This window comes from Sinohyriopsis cumingii, chromosome 11, assembly GCF_028554795.1.
Source record: "Sinohyriopsis cumingii isolate HCF-2022 chromosome 11, ASM2855479v2, whole genome shotgun sequence".
Classification (NCBI taxonomy): domain Eukaryota; kingdom Metazoa; phylum Mollusca; class Bivalvia; order Unionida; family Unionidae; genus Sinohyriopsis; species Sinohyriopsis cumingii.
In genome coordinates, this window is record NC_142971.1 from 28,664,690 (window position 1) to 28,682,362 (window position 17,673).

Genomic DNA, 17,673 nt, shown 5'->3' on the forward strand with positions numbered 1-17,673 from the left:
GAGGCTAACCCCATCTGGGTTGTCTAATAATGGGGAACAGATGAAAGAAAGTACAGCTTCAACTGCTGTACTGATTGATGCATCTTATCCAGCGATGGATGGTCCCATCCTTTAAGCTCTCCGTCCCCTGACCTAATGGTATGTGGTGGTTCCGTGCAATGAACTTTAGCTGGGGGGTGGGGTGGGCTGCAAGTGACCCCTACAAGGCTTGCCACTGAGGCCAATTTGGGGTGGAGACTAAGGATGTCAGAGGTATCCTGCCATGACCTTGACCATCTCTCTTTCCCCTCTGCCACTTTCTGAGGTACAGCAGGCATGTGTTTTCCTATCAAACACTGCATATTCAGCTCCTTCCCTTCACAATGCCGAACATGGCAATCTTTGTGCACATGTATGTCTTACATGTAGTAAACATTCCTCCTGAAATGACTCAAGATGAGAGAAAACAAAGCATAGATTAGCCAATCAGTATGTGACTAACTAGCTAATAGTATAAATCATCTAACTCGGCAACCCATATTACATATTATAGATGCTGTATGTCAGAAACAATATATACATATGGAGCAAAGCAGAAGTCATGGCTTCCCTATCCCTAACCATGGAATAAGATAATAAAGTCAAATGTACGCAAGCCTGTAATTACCTTATCTAAGGTCAGTGATAGTGTGATGGGACGGTGGTCCTAAAAGACAAAGTACTGACAAGTGACAAATCTCTCAAAATATCTGCAGAAATTGTAAAATAAAGTATATAACCTGCAGTAGATTGATAAATCTACATTATAAATGCAAAATGAATGTTGAATGGGTCCATAGGAGCACAAAAACGGGCTGGATTGTCAGAGGCTATTGTACTGCATGTGTCTCAGGACACAGCGAAAGCTAAAAACTGGCAATACCTGGTGGTATCAAGGGTAGGTAATGGGCAAGAGTTATTGCCCTTTGTCTATCTAAAAATAGATAATAAAACTATTTTCGTCTTTTAGTACGGTAGGATTCACAAGGTAGCAGGCTAATATTCCTAACGTAATGTGATTGGGGAACATATTCAAAGGAGAAACCGTATACTGTCCTCATTTATTCCTTTTTTCTTTCTTTCATAAGCAATTTATTTATTGAAGAAACAAACATATCCACAATCTGCATGGTCCTGTAATGCAGCTTATACCTCCACAGCATGTAATGCTTATGTCAGGTAAAAACCCTGATGCCTTGTTCACTGATTTGAATATAGATAAATGATTTATGATTGGTTGTCCTCAGAGGTTATCAAACTGAAAATTGGATCCCAAAAATTATATCCAAAAGACATAACAACCAGATGCTTGAGGGCACCAGCAATTCATGCACCCCATGGTGTACAGTGCATAATATACAATAAGCATATTATATCCATGTGTTAATAATATGAAACAATAAAAATCATTATTAGGATATACAATCACTTTGAGTACAAATGACAATATTTTGGCCAGCATCAATTAGATATTGTCGTCATTGGGTTTAACACAATTTTTCAGTACAAGATAGGCTATACATGGCGGCCAGTAGAACTGGAGGAGGAAGAACCCTGGAAAACCCCTGGAAGAACCACCAACCCATAAGAAGCTACTGGCAAGCTTTCTCACGTACCCATGTTAGCAGAGCCTGAGACCCGAACACATGCAATAAGAAAATGTATTCTTAAAGACAATGAAATGCTTTGCTGACTGGATTCTTTCAATTGTGAAGATGTTTTTTTATATACAAAACTGCCAACATTGAGAAGCAGACTTTGGTTTCTTTTTACCAGTATGCATAGGAATTTTGAAAATAAACTGAAACAATGAAACAGTGTGAACAAAAATCTTGTCACACAAATACTGCCAGCATAAAGTGAAGTGTCCATCAATGTTGTTTACCACAAATATTTAATGATATATTTTTTCTTTTACCATGATCCTAATAATGTGTATTTGTATTATAAATTCTGTTTTGCTGTAGAAACTCTTTTGAATGCTGATGCAATAAAAGTTTATATTTGATTTGTATTTGCCATTTTATATGCTATATCTAATTCCTAAGTGATAATTTATCTGTCAGTCTATGTGGGCCAACAAGCACCATCCCTTTTTCCCCAGTTGACAATACCTGTTTGCATCAGAATTCATCTTTAGCTCATAAAGGAAGCACCAACAATCCTTTGATTTAGCAGCAAATTTTATACTTTTTCCAGTGCCAAGAACAGTCAAATATTTAGTTAACAGAGGTGCTTATCTGAACCCCCTGTGATCATGCCACACAAGCGACACCTATTTAGTTGCATCCTTTTAATAGACTGTATGACCAAATTGTCACTTGCAGAACCCACATAAACATCTTCTGGAAATAGTAAAGATGAAGAATTTTAGGACTTTATTTGGTGACTCTGACCATTGGGCTTTGTGCCAGTTGACATTAGATAGTGACAAGATCACAAAGATGTGGGCTTTTGGTGCTGATTTGTAAGATATATGTAGTCAATATTAGTGGATTTTGTGAATCAGATCATTCTGTACTACTATTTGTATATTGGTATGTGACCTGCAACAGAATTCATTGGTTTATCATATAAATGGATTGAAAATGTTATGTATTATGGATTTCTTAGCATTTTATTACATGAAGATTGACAGAATGCAAGCTATCAATTTATCTGTGATAATCAATAATATAACTGTATTTATTTTGCACTGGTTCTGTCTGTCTCTATCCATTCATCCATCTAGCCATCTATCAATCTAAATCTTAGATTCAAGTTGGTTTATAAGCAAGTATATACGGTAATCATATTTGCTAACTAAGCATCAATAATATGACTGAAACAGTGTCCCAAAATTTGCAACTCTGAGAAGAAAAAAGATTTGTCCCAGAACATAAAGTGCACAAGAAAATTACTTCATATGGTAAAAATTATTCACTGGTCTTCCCAGAATATCATCATCACATACATGGATTTGTCATTGATGACACCACCTTATGAAATACCAAAGAAACATGCTGAGGTCTGATAATTTGGTCCCCCCTCCCTCTGGCCATCTGAGACAATTCATCCAAGTTGAGTTGTCGGATAGAAAGTTTCTCCTGTCAATAATGAAATGTATTTTACCATGGCCTTCGTCTGTAGGATGCTGATATCCTGAGTGGACACCACACACCTGCCCGCTGTGCTTGCAAATCATTATATTCAGAGGTTGGGCCTGCCAGGGAAGCACATGCTGTAAGCCAAGTCAGGTCTTGTATGTTTGTAGCATGCTTTGTTCCAATAGGAATAGTTTTGATCTCTACTGGAACAAAATTGAACAGGTGACTCCAAACAATGAGGTGTGCTGCCACAATAAATAAGCTTTGCAGGCCAAGGAATTCCTGAGCTGAAATATGGTTCTTTGCAGAAAATGAAGCAAGTTGAAATAATTTTCAATACACATTCCTGAAGGAGATATAATCTCTCCAGAGACGTTCTGAACTCTGTACCCATGTGGGTGAAATGTCAAGCTGGTATGATATTAGATTTTTCCTTGTTGACAAATAATACAAGGCTGAGGAAGAGTGTAACAAGAGATTTCATGTCACCTGATGTTTTTGAATTATGTTGGTAAGGAAGTTGGATGTCATGGAAATGGTGATGGTCCTGAAGTGAGGCACCAGTCTGCCAATAATCTTGTGAAGACCCAGGGACTGGTGCTAGGAGCAAAAAGGAGTGTACTGAATGGTAAACTGTATCCTTGAAGACAAACCAAGTGAACTTCCTAGAGCAACTGTGATCTGGGACTTGTATATATGCATCTTACAGATCTATACTGATTGATATGTCTCCCTCCTGAACAGCATTTAAAGCCTGCCTTGATGTTTCCATTTGGAACCATGGTGCCTATATGAAATGACCAAAAACTGAGATATAACTGGTCAAAATGGGCCACTGGCCTTTGTCTCCAAGAACAGTCTGGAGTAAAAGCCCAGTAGTTCTGTGTTGTGAACAATTTTGACAACCCTTTTCTGGAGAAGATTGTTATATTTCCTGCTGTAAAATGCTGGGACTGAAAGGGTCTTTTGGGGATGTCTGCAGCTGATGGGACCCTGGACAAGTAAGGAGGAATTTTAAATCTATGAGGGCCATGTAAAAAAATTCGCCAAGTTCATGGATCATCATGGCAAATTAATTATGATTCTGTATCAAGTAGGTACTGAAGCTCTATACTGGATCTGAAATGAACAGGGTGCCCTAAAGCACTATAATGGGTAGATTGATCCATAGGATTCCAGAGCTCTCATGTCAGGATGGCATACTAGACAAAGAGATTTCCCCATTAGGCATGAAAGGTGTGGCAAAAAGATTATCAAAATGGCTCCCATCTCAGCCATATTCCAACCATTTTTATTCAGAACCAATTATACGTTAGAACTGTAAAGTTTGGTGGCAATCCTCCCACTATTTTTCACAGATTTTATGGTTTTTACAAATCATGAATTTAAAAGACCCAATGAACGTGTAGTTTTACTGATGAAACAAGAGGACAACTTCCCAAAACCACAAATTCAAGTATCAGTGAAGTAATTTTTCAAATAACTATGAGAAAATATATCCAAAAAAAATAAATGAATTGATCGTAACAATTCTGATGGTTAGAGTTATTAATGCATGTTTAACTGTAGTGACAAGTAATAATGCATTATGCCAACCTCTACAAGATACCTTTAGTCTTTATACATATGTATAATGTGGTGACAACAATACTATTGTACCCCTCAGAGTAATATAATGATCTAGAAGTCTTCATATATGCACCTTGAAATATTTTGTTCCCTTGTCTTTGAAAATGTATGCCTGTTCTACCTTCTCATTGTCATCAAGTTCCCAGCTGTCTTTGGCCTGAAAAAAAAAACAACAAATAAAATAACTAACTACAATGGAAATTAAAAGTTGCCCATATAGGGTTTGCTTGCTTGCTTCAAAGTCTTGAAATAAACAAAGAACAAAATGTTTACTTGTAAATACAAATCCCCTCACCAAACGGAGCAGATAGGAGCAGCTAACAATTTAGATTGATATGGAGGATTGATCATGAAGCATTCCAATTTAAGTGCCTTGCAATGAGATATAACATAAAGCTGATTCAGGATGGTCTATGCATGATTCAAACCCGTAACCCCGTCAGTCTAAGCTAAAAACTAAGCCACCATCTGGATGAAAGAAATATTAATGCAGTATCTGGATGCATCAACAAACTAGAGCATTGGTGATTAATTGGTCATGTAAATATACCCTTACTTCTCCTACATCCCACTCATGCCCTATAATGGAGATCAGTTTACTGAATCTATAGACCAAATGTTAAGTCAAATGATGACCTTACTAAGTACCAAAGTTTCACAACAATCTACCAAAGACTGCAAAAGCAGTTGCATTCACAAAATTCTGTCCAATATTGCATCCAGCTGTAAGTCAAAAGGCAAATAACTCTTACAGAATAGGTAAAATAAAAATGATTTGTCCACATCTTCAGCTGCTGATCCAAATATTTGCTAAGTTTCAAAGTAATCCATTAAAAAATGCAGGATTAATTGTACTAACAAGATAGTGTCCAGCTGGAAATAAGGATTCTTGTGCACTCTCACCCCTAAATGTAATGATATTACAATGTTTCATAGGTTTAGGATGGAAAGAAAACTTTAAATAGATTAGGTATAATAAAGTTAAAAATAAATTGGATGTAACAAACTCATCTGAAAACTGACATCACTCATATGAACAATTTCACCAAAGGGACCCAGTTTGGTGCAGTGAAGTTACCATCATTGAGACACATCCAAATCTCAATTTCTGTGATTATAGGTAAAATCTGGTTCAAGTTATCAAGAGTTGCTACTGTGGTTCAATGGCTAGCATGCAGACTTGCAATCAAAATTGTGCAGGGTAAAATCCAACCCAGGTTGGCTACCATAGTGTAACCCAGCATAGGTTGGCTACCACAGTGTAATCAAGCACAGGCTGGCTACAACAGTGCAATCCAGCACTTGCTGGCTATCATAGTGTAATCCAGCACAGGCTGGCTACCATAGTGTGATCAAGCACAGGCTATCATAGTGTAATCAGGCACATGCTGACTACAATTGTGTAATCAGGCACAGGCTGGCTACCATAGTGTAATCCAGCACAGGCTGGCTATCATAGTGTAATCCAGCACAGGCTGGCTACCATAGTGTAATCCAGCACAGGCTGGCTATCATAGTGTAATCAAGCACAGGCTGACTACCATAGTGTAATCCAGCACAGGCTGACTACAATAGTGTAATCAGGCACAGGCTGGCTACAATAGTGTAATCAGGCACATGCTGGCTATCATAGTGTAATCCAGCACATGCTGGCTACAATAGTGTGATCCAGCACAGGCTGACTACCATAGTGTAATCCAGCACAGACTGGCTATAATAGTGTAATCCAGCACAGACTGGCTATAATAGTGTAATCCAGCACAGACTGGCTATAATAGTGTAATCCAGCACAGACTGGCTATAATAGTGTAATCCAGCACAGACTGGCTATAATAGTGTAATCAAGCACAGGCTGGCTATCATAGTGTAATCCAGCACAGGCTGACTACCATAGTGCAATCAAGCCCAGGCTAGCTATCATAGTGTAATCCAGCACAGGCTGACTACCATAGTGTAATCCAGCACAGGCTGGCTATCATAGTGTAATCCAGCACAGGCTGACTACCATAGTGTAATCCAGCACAGGCTGGCTATCATAGTGTAATCCAGCACAGGCTGGCTATAATAGTGTAATCAAGCACATGCTGACTACCATAGTGTAATCCAGCACTTGCTGGCTACAATAGTGTTATCCAGCACAGGCTGACTACAATAGTGTGATCCAGCACAGGCTGACTACCATAGTGTAATCCAGCACAGACTGGCTATAATAGTGCAATCCAGCACAGACTGGCTATAATAGTGTAATCCAGCACAGGCTGACTACCATAGTGCAATCAAGCACAGGCTGGCTACCATAGTGTATTCCAGCACAGGCTGGCTACCATAGTGTAATCCAGCACAGGCTGGCTATCATAGTGTAATCCAGCACAGGCTGGCTACCATAATGTAATCAGGCACAGGCTGGCTACCATAGTGTAATCAGGCACAGGCTGACTACCACAGTGTAATCCAGCACAGGCTGACTACAATAGTGTACCCAGGCACAGGCTGGCTACAATAGTGTAATCAGGCACAGGCTGGCTACCATAGTGTAATCCAGTAAAGGCTGGCTACCATAGTGTAATCCAGCACAAGCTGGCTATCACAGTGTTTTTGGGCAAGGCATTTCATTACAACTGCTGCAAGCTTAAATACCCAACTTGTGTTGGTTTGCTGTAAAACACCAGAACTAAACCAAGATATTGAGGATGCAAAAATTCAATAGCTGAAAATACACAAGTCACCCAAGAGTGAAAATCAGATGACAAACTAGTGACAGGCACATGTCACTCAAGCATTCAAATTATGCTCGAGACGAAATTGAGTTATCTACCTTGAAATGCATTCACATACCACTTCCGAAGAGGAAAGGTGAAATTGGATCCAAGGTGATCAGGGTGTAACAAATGAATATCATTTAAACATGAAAACAAGGTCATAATGACCTAGTTTAAATATGGTCAAGTTATTCTTCCTTAAATGCACATATTAAGTTTAATAACGTTAAACAGAAAGCAAGGTATTGATTGCATAATGAATAAAAAGCTGAAGCAAAAAAACTCCCTTAAGTATGAAAATGCGATCAAAGTGACTTAGTTTTAATATGGTTGAGTTACTTTCCCTCAGGCATAGATAGATATTAATTTCCATATGTGAAGGTTAAATAGAAACCATGATATTGAGTGCACAATAAATAAATGGCTGAAATTACAAATGTCACTCAAGCATGAAAATTAGGTCACAATGACCACATTGTGGTTTGTAAATCAACCCTGAAGTGCATTCACATACCAATTTTCATGAGAATAGAAAAAAAAAATGGATAAAATACCAGTAATTCAAGTGTGCAAATTAGGTCATAGTGACCTAGTTTGTGTATAATTGGGTTACACACTTCAGGATGCATCTACAAATTTTCAGGAGGGAAGGTGAAATAGGGTTATTCATTTTATGGCATAGAAAACAGCTGAAAATTCAAATGTTTTATTTTGTGGGTTTAAATGCTGTATTTCTTCATGCTAGGCAGAACATGGAAAGACCCTGGAAGAACCACGGACCCATAGGAAGCTGCTATAAAGATTTCTTACTTATCCATGTTGGCTAAGTAGAGTCTCGAACCCACATGGACATAGTTAAGATGTAACTGATCTGAAAAGAATGCACCTTTGACCACTCTGCCACTTGGTGCCATTGAAAATTTAAAAGTTACTTAGCCTGAAAAATGGGTCACTGTGACCAATTTTTGGTATGATAGCAATTCTTTTCCTAGGATGCATCCACAAAAAATTGTTATTTGTAGGTGAAAAATGTTCAGTGATAATGAGAGTGTAACAAATGAATGGCTGCAACATCATACAAAAGTGCAAAAATTAGGTCAAAGATTATGGTTGAGTTATTCTCCTTGAGATATTCATCCACAAATCCATCTTCACGAGTTTACATGAAATTGGGTCCCAAACACTGTGGATGTAAAGATTAAATAGCTGAAAATAAGTCAATTAAGCATGCAAATTAGGACAGTAACCTAGTTTTGGTCTGACTGAGCTACTCTTCCTGAGATGCATGCACATAATGTTCATGACTTTGGGTGAAATAGGGTCAAAGATGTTGCGAGTACTGTGAATGGATTAATGAACAAGGAACATTTCATTTAACAGGCAAAACACTGTAGCTTCCAACTTTTTTGATGATAGGACAATAAGAAATGTGGTTACTGAAAATGAATTCCCCACCAACCTAACATAAATGTAAAACTTAACCACAGTTAATGGCAAAAAAAATAGATTAACAAATGGAGAGATGGAGAGTATGAAGTATGGGTAACCAGGTAACCCAATATGTTTCTTTCATATCTGAAGTGAGGCACAGAAAAGGCAGCAATGACTTGTAAATTAAAGAGATACTCTATGAGTACTTCTGTGAAGTTACAATATGGGGAAAATGATCTTTTGACAAAGAAGGAATGTTAATGAAAATGTGATAGTAAACCCAAGACACTGACCTATGACCTCACCTTTAAGATAGAGAACAAAATGTGCCACATCTTCTTGTAATGATATACAAGAGTTCAGAATTTCATCAATTTATTTAAATGACATTAAACTAACTGAACACAAAAATATGACAACCAAACAAAGGGAGAGACATGCAAATACCTGCTGCTTTTCACCATTAAGCAGGGGACAAAAATTCACATATCAACAGAGTACACTGGTGGAAGAATCTTGTATTGAAAACCCAATCCAAACTGCTGAATAATTCATTACACTTTTTAAAGTTTCAAGAGTTTAAAAATGCAGGGATATTGTTTATGCTTGTTTACATCAATAACTTTTTGGGGGGCAATCAAGAATTTGTTTAATGTTTGGCAAAAAAAATCATACAAAGCAATTTACAGTGATGGTGGGATAACTCAGTCATGAGTTTTACAATCTTTTCTTGTATCCCTCAAGTAGAATAGAGAACAATGTGTAGTTTTGTTACCAGTACAAAACACTGTCATTTTTTTCCTTTTTTTCCATGGTGAATTAATATATATATATATATATATATATATATATATATATATATATATATATATATATATATATATATATATATATATATATATTAATTACAGTGTGAACCTGCTATAGCATGCTCCATTATAACACAAACTTGAATATAACACAACTTTGGCATGGCTCCCAAAATTTCATAATGTATTTTTCTCATCAACGGAAATTCGTTAAAGTACAAAAAGTAATGTGTAAAAATGTATATTATCATATCAACTGCTTTTCTTAAAAGTACGAAAAATAATGTGTAAAAAGTTTATTCAGGGAATACACTGGCTTTGTCAATGTCGCGACAACCTTGGCTTTGGAGTGAATACATTCACAGGCACCATGAAAGGAAGCTGCAAACTTGATATAAAATGCACTGGAATTTATTTATTGTTAGATAAACAAATTCTTTGTTCATATTGACAACCATCTTAACAATGCATTGTTATATCATAATTTGTTTTTTCAGACATATGGCCTGAGTCCTGTATGCTGTGAGATCTCCATATTTTTTGGTGACATTTCAGGTAGCAGAGATAAACCAGACGAGGAACTACTTAACAAAGAGGCGGGCAAACTTTCCAGTGCAAGTGCCGCATACACAAATTTACACCTTGTTGCGAGCCACATAGTTCAGTAAGTAAAATAATTAATATCTGAAATAGCAAAAACAAAAGGTTTTTCTAAATAACATCATACTTAATTTTCAGTTGTTAATATGTTGTTAATATCTGAAAACTTAAACTTCAAAAGAAGCACATTTATTTGATAAACAGAGTAACATAAACAGAGTCAGTGCGAATGATGACTTGTTCCTAGGCCACATGAAAACCCTTGGTTGGCCGTAGTTTGACCACCCCTGACTTAACACCAAGAACTGCAGCTACCACAAGAGCCACCAACACAAACACCATGACGAATGCGATGTTTTAGCTTCACATCTCACAAAAATCTGATGCAGCACGACATTAATTTTATGAAGAAGCGACTTCTCCTTTTGGGCAGTGTAGGGAGAAGTGGGAACTGAACAGGAAGAAGTGGAAGCAAACCATATATATATTCTCTTTCTCTTACCTAAATCATGTCCTTTTATTCAGTATCTATTTAACATTGGTTTTAAGCAATACTTTGCTTTCATGTTGAATAATCCATGTTATTATTATAAATGCTTTTTATAAAATTATTATATTCATGTACATTGTATCAATACTTGAAAGTGAATGTTTGGATGGAGATATGTGCAGTGTATTTTGGTCACATGACTTTAAAAGAACACATTGTAATTATTTTTAACTAATATGAGTAATGAGATTTTAGTCTTGGAAGTCTGAAAGTTGTAAGTCTGAAAAATACTTAATAAACTACCACTTAATATTTTTTATTTTCTAAAAGTTCTGTATAACATGTCAGCCAAAATGATTTCTAAATTACTCTGAAACAACTCACTGGAACATGTACATGGAGCAGAGTAACTTCACACCATACCCTTTATAATAATTTCATTGTTGCTTATTAAACATTATCTATTCATAAACAATACACTGAAGTATTAGTGTTGATATATGACCAAACTAGACCCTTCTTTCCAACCAAATAAACATGCCAAAGAACACATTTCTCCATGAATAACGTGAGTGCATCTATTTTTTTAAAGAGGGATTTTCTTAAAATGACAACTCTTTTTCTAGCTTCATTTCATCAACTGGTTGATAGGATTGCAATTTTATTGGTTTTGCCTACATATTTATAGTAATGTCATGCATTGGTAAAGTATTATTTTTTTCACTTCTTTTCTGTATTTTCACAAAAATGAATGCCAGAAAATAACATTGCTCTCAAAAAGTTGCAGCACTTTTCAAGTTCCACAACACAAATCATTTTTAAGGTAAATTTTTGTCACATAATATTAAGACGTTGCTTTCAATGAATTGTATATTTCCCCTAATCTATTTTCCGAATTATTTACGAAAACAGACAATTTAATGAAGTAACATTTCCCAGACACAGCAATGTCTGCCATTATAGGTTCACTTACAGTTTCAATCTGACTCTATAAAAAATACTGCAAACACTGCAAATAAAATCTTCATTAAAACAAAATTAGAAAGTGCTTTTCACCCATTATATTTTTAAAACAAATTACTACAGTAGAACCCCCCATTACACGATAATTAGGGTCCAAAAATTGCATTAATATCGGGGTCGCATTAATGCAGGGTTTTACAGGATTTTACTTTTCTTAGAGAACAACTCATTGGCACATATACATGAATTCATGTCTAATGTATATGATGAATAGGGTATCAACACCGTTTACTATATAGTGCCATCAGGCATTCATTTCATCTATAATGAACGTAATTCCATTGAAAACTTGCACACAGATTTACAATATTCAATCCTTTTTTCCCAGATCATTGTGTCTGAATTCAATGTCTAATATACAGCATAAACAGAGTATCAACACCGTTTACTTGCCATCTGATATCGTACCGTTGGGGCTTGAAATTAACCCATAATATATGTAATTCCATTGCAAAAATTGCAAACATATTTGAACTATTCAATAATTTTGTCACGCATCATTGTGTGTCTGAATTCAATGGGAAGAATGAACAGCAAAATTAGGTTAAGAAAGATGAAGCACGTGTATAGCATCACGTTCCAAGGTCTATCAACGATGTCTGTACCAAATTTCATACTGCTAAAATTTTCTCATATGCGTTTCCATGTACATTTATATATTGCATATTTACAATAATTAACGCTTGTACTCCTATTCGTTTGAAAGACTACAGCAAGAATAATTACCAATCAACACATGCTTTCAGCGTGCATATAACTTTTACTTCAGATTTTGTGAATATGAAAAGAAACGTGTGAAAACTACCATATTAACCACTGCGCAAAGTGCAGAGAATGACTTGCATTTGTGAACTCGCTCTTCCATAACGGTAAAATATTTTTATAAAAAATAGGAAATTAATAACGAGTTCATAACCAAACACCATACCCATGTAAAACCCCGAGAACTAAGTGCAGTAGAACTAAGTGCAATGGTCACGAGTCACTTTTATACAAAAAAATTGTTAAGCTGAAAGCATGTACAATTTAATACCTTTTCAACTTCCAGCTAATAAAGCGGACATTATTTACTGGTCAACTGATTGTGTCTAATAACACTGCCAAGCCCAGAAAACATGTTGGTGACTTTAGTTATTTTTATGTTTATTAAATTCTGAGAATCTTTTATCAACTACCGCATTGTCTGCTGCTTGGTTGTGTATGCAGTTAAAGAAGAAACACATGTCGGCTATGGTTTGAGCAACAATTTTATACAGAATTAATTGAAGACAATCATAAAGATGACTTACTGCGTTACTCAAGGATCAGTAACAAGTAACATTTTCGATAATGTTTATTTTGGCATAATACTTCAAGAACTTGGTGAAATTGTTAAATTTCAGAAGCCAAGCTGCGATCATATTATATTAAAATTCATACGTGAACTCTTCTCCAAAATGATAATAAACGTTTTACACACTATTTCTCGTACTTTAAAAAAAAAATCCCGGTACAAGAAAAATACACATACATGTATTTAAAATTTCAGGAACCATGAAACAACGATCATATTAAATTCTAATTCATATGCAATCTCTTCCCCATAATGATAATAACTTTTTTATACACTACTTCATGTACTTTGAACAAAAAATATTTTTTCATGTGAGAATGAATATACAAAATTCTGGGATCCACTCCACGACCACATTATATCCAAATTCGCATTATAGCAGGGTTGCACTGTATCTACATGTTGATTTTTAAGTATCAAAACAGAAGTTGGTTTTCCACCCAATGGTAGGCATAACATGTGGAAATCGAGCAGTGATAACTTGCTCTGGAAAGGGTTAAAGGTCAGTCAACTACTAAAACACACACTTGTATCAACACTGCACACAATATATTTTGCCTTGGGCTATAACACTACTCTGTCAGAACCTCCTGGCTACAGCGAGAGAGCATCTCAGAAGTCATAAACTAATGAACTCATTGTATGCCTAAAAGAAATCATAAAGCAAAGTTGTTTTCGCGTTCTTAACAGAAAAAGGCAAAATTGATATATTTTAGCAACTTAGTTGCCCACTTTGCTTGGTAGCATGCCCCCTGTTTATAGCAAGTAAGAACAGCTATGATTTATACCTTCTCAAAACTTTTGAGGTGAACTATATAGGTTAGTACAGCATTTGGAGGGATCTTAAGTTCTGGATTGCCAGTCTCTCCATATCCATATTTGGGCTGTATGACCAGACGTGACTTTTCATTCCTTCTAAACCGTTTGAGAGAATTCTCAATGGCAGGCAGGAGGTTCTGGTCTACTCCCTCTCCCATGACAAATCGAACGTCTCTGTCCTCAAACACATGACCATTATGCTTTCCAATAATGTGAACTGAAATAAACAAAAGCTAAATGATAATATCACAAGTTAAAATGTGTGTGTACTAATAAAATGGCTATGAGACCAACATACATTCATACAATCAACCCCTTGAGATGAAAACCTGTAAGACAGACCAATAAAAACCTTAAAAAGGTCAATGAAACGTTACATAAAAAAAATGCATTCACACATTATCTAAGTTCAACAGCTTTAAACAAACTAATTTTACACATTCACATAATTATTTACATATCTGAAACTTTATTTTATTCTTTTGATTTTGAGTATGTTGTAACACACACGTTCTTATATGCAACACATGCACCCTTTGCAATTTTGAATATGTAATCAGGGGTTTTAAAATCGATGCAGCAGGTGTCAATGTTTATTTTACACTGTAAAAATTATGTTAGTTTGTCTGCAGTCAGGGACATTCTACAACTGGTATGTATTTTTTCATCATAGAAAAAGATCTCTCACAGTCTGCAGTGTTGTGAGGCAAGGTAAGTAGTCGCTGAATAACTAATTTCAGATTTGGGAAGCAGATGCCACCCGTACTAATTGTCTGGCTGATAATTACCTAGATGCCTCTCTCTTACTCACATACTAACTATAATTTTAGTTCTGGATGCCTCTCTCTTACTCACATTATGACATACTAGCTATGCTTTTAGTTCTGGCTGCCTCTCTCTTACATACTAACTATACATTTAGTTCTGGATGCCTCTCTCTTACTCACATACTAGCTATGCTTTTAGTTCTGTATGCCTCTCTCTTACTCACATACTAGCTATGCTTTTAGTTCTGGATGCCTCTCTCTTACTCACATACTAGCTATGCTTTTAGTTCTGGATGCCTCTCTCTTACTCACATTATGACATACTAGGCATGGTTTTAGTTCTGGATGCCTCTCTCTTACTCACATACTAGCTATACTTTTAGTTCTGGATGCCTCTCTCTTACTCACATACTAGCTATGCTTTTAGTTCTGGATGCCTCTCTCTTACTTACATACTAACTATGCTTTTAGTTCTGGATGCCTCTCTCTTACTCACATATTAGCTATGCTCTTAGTTCTGGATGCCTCTCTCTTACTCACATACTAACTATACATTTAGTTCTGGATGCCTCTCTCTTACTTACATACTAGCTATGCATTTAGTTCTGGATGCCTCTCTCTTACTCACATACTAGCTATGCTTTTAGTTCTGGATGCCTCTCTCTTACTCACATTATGACATACTAGGCATGGTTTTAGTTCTGGATGCCTCTCTCTTACTCACATACTAGCTATACTTTTAGTTCTGGATGCCTCTCTCTTACTCACATACTAGCTATGCTTTTAGTTCTGGATGCCTCTCTCTTACTTACATACTAACTATGCTTTTAGTTCTGGATGCCTCTCTCTTACTCACATATTAGCTATGCTCTTAGTTCTGGATGCCTCTCTCTTACTCACATACTAACTATACATTTAGTTCTGGATGCCTCTCTCTTACTTACATACTAGCTATGCATTTAGTTCTGGATGCCTCTCTCTTACTCACATACTAGCTATGCTTTTAGTTCTGGATGCCTCTCTCTTACTCACATACTAGCTATGCATTTAGTTCTGGATGCCTCTCTCTTACTCACATACTAGCTATGCTTTTAGTTCTGGATGCCTCTCTCTTACTCACATACTAGCTATGCTTTTAGTTCTGGATGCCTCTCTCTTACTCACATACTAGCTATGCTTTTAGTTCTGGATGCCTCTCTCTTACTCACATTATGACATACTAGGCATGGTTTTAGTTCTGGATGCCTCTCTCTTACTCACATACTAGCTATACTTTTAGTTCTGGATGCCTCTCTCTTACTCACATACTAGCTATGCTTTTAGTTCTGGATGCCTCTCTCTTACTTACATTATGACATACTAGACATGCTTTTAGTTCTGGATGCCTCTCTCTTACTTACATACTAACTATGCTTTTAGTTCTGGATGCCTCTCTCTTACTCACATATTAGCTATGCTCTTAGTTCTGGATGCCTCTCTCTTACTCACATACTAACTATACATTTAGTTCTGGATGCCTCTCTCTTACTTACATACTAGCTATGCATTTAGTTCTGGATGCCTCTCTCTTACTCACATACTAGCTATGCTTTTAGTTCTGGATGCCTCTCTCTTACTCACATACTAGCTATGCTTTTAGTTCTGGATGCCTCTCTCTTACTCACATCTAGCTATACTTTAAGTTCTGGATGCCTCTCTCTTACTCACATACTAGCTATGCTTTTAGTTCTGGATGCCTCTCTCTTACTCACATACTAGCTATGCTTTTAGTTCTGGATGCCTCTCTCTTACTCACATACTAGCTATGCTTTTAGTTCTGGATGCCTCTCTCTTACTCACATACTAGCTATGCTTTTAGTTCTGGATGCCTCTCTCTTACTCACATTATGACATACTAGGCATGGTTTTAGTTCTGGATGCCTCTCTCTTACTCACATACTAGCTATACTTTTAGTTCTGGATGCCTCTCTCTTACTCACATACTAGCTATGCTTTTAGTTCTGGATGCCTCTCTCTTACTTACATTATGACATACTAGACATGCTTTTAGTTCTGGATGCCTCTCTCTTACTTACATACTAACTATGCTTTTAGTTCTGGATGCCTCTCTCTTACTCACATATTAGCTATGCTCTTAGTTCTGGATGCCTCTCTCTTACTCACATACTAACTATACATTTAGTTCTGGATGCCTCTCTCTTACTTACATACTAGCTATGCATTTAGTTCTGGATGCCTCTCTCTTACTCACATACTAGCTATGCTTTTAGTTCTGGATGCCTCTCTCTTACTCACATACTAGCTATGCTTTTAGTTCTGGATGCCTCTCTCTTACTCACATCTAGCTATACTTTAAGTTCTGGATGCCTCTCTCTTACTCACATACTAGCTATGCTTTTAGTTCTGGATGCCTCTCTCTTACTCACATACTAGCTATGCTTTTAGTTCTGGATGCCTCTCTCTTACTCACATACTAGCTATGCTTTTAGTTTTGGATGCCTCTCTCTTACTCACATACTAGCTATGCTTTTAGTTCTGGATGCCTCTCTATTACTCACATTATGACATACTAGCTATGCTTTTAGTTCTGGATGCCCTCTCTTACTCACGTACTAACTATACATTTAGTTCTGGATGCCTCTCTCTTACTTACATACTAGCTATGCTTTTAGTTCTGGATGCCTCTCTCTTACTTACATACTACCTATGCTTTTAGTTCTGGATGCCTCTCTCTTACTCACATACTAACTATACATTTAGTTCTGGATGCCTCTCTCTTACTCACATACTAGCTATGCTTTTAGTTCTGGATGCCTCTCTCTTACTCACATACTAGCTATACTTTTAGTTCTGGATGCCTCTCTCTTACTCACATACTAGCTATGCTTTTAGTTCTGGATGCCTCTCTC

General features: G+C 36.6%; 1 protein-coding gene across 2 annotated transcripts in view; it reads right to left on the reverse strand.

Annotated features, from left to right (window-relative positions):
• The window catches only part of LOC149787826 (peptidyl-prolyl cis-trans isomerase FKBP4-like), a 93,848-nt gene that overhangs the window by 62,035 nt on the left and 14,140 nt on the right, over positions 1–17,673 (reverse strand). For both annotated transcript variants that reach the window (XM_089974045.1, XM_089974046.1), the window contains exons 4-5: positions 13,967–14,214; positions 4,807–4,890 (exon numbers count right to left, since the gene is read on the reverse strand). In XM_089974045.1, coding sequence (XP_089830171.1) covers positions 4,807–4,890; positions 13,967–14,214 — 332 coding nt within the window. The remainder of the gene's footprint in view (positions 1–4,806; positions 4,891–13,966; positions 14,215–17,673) is intronic.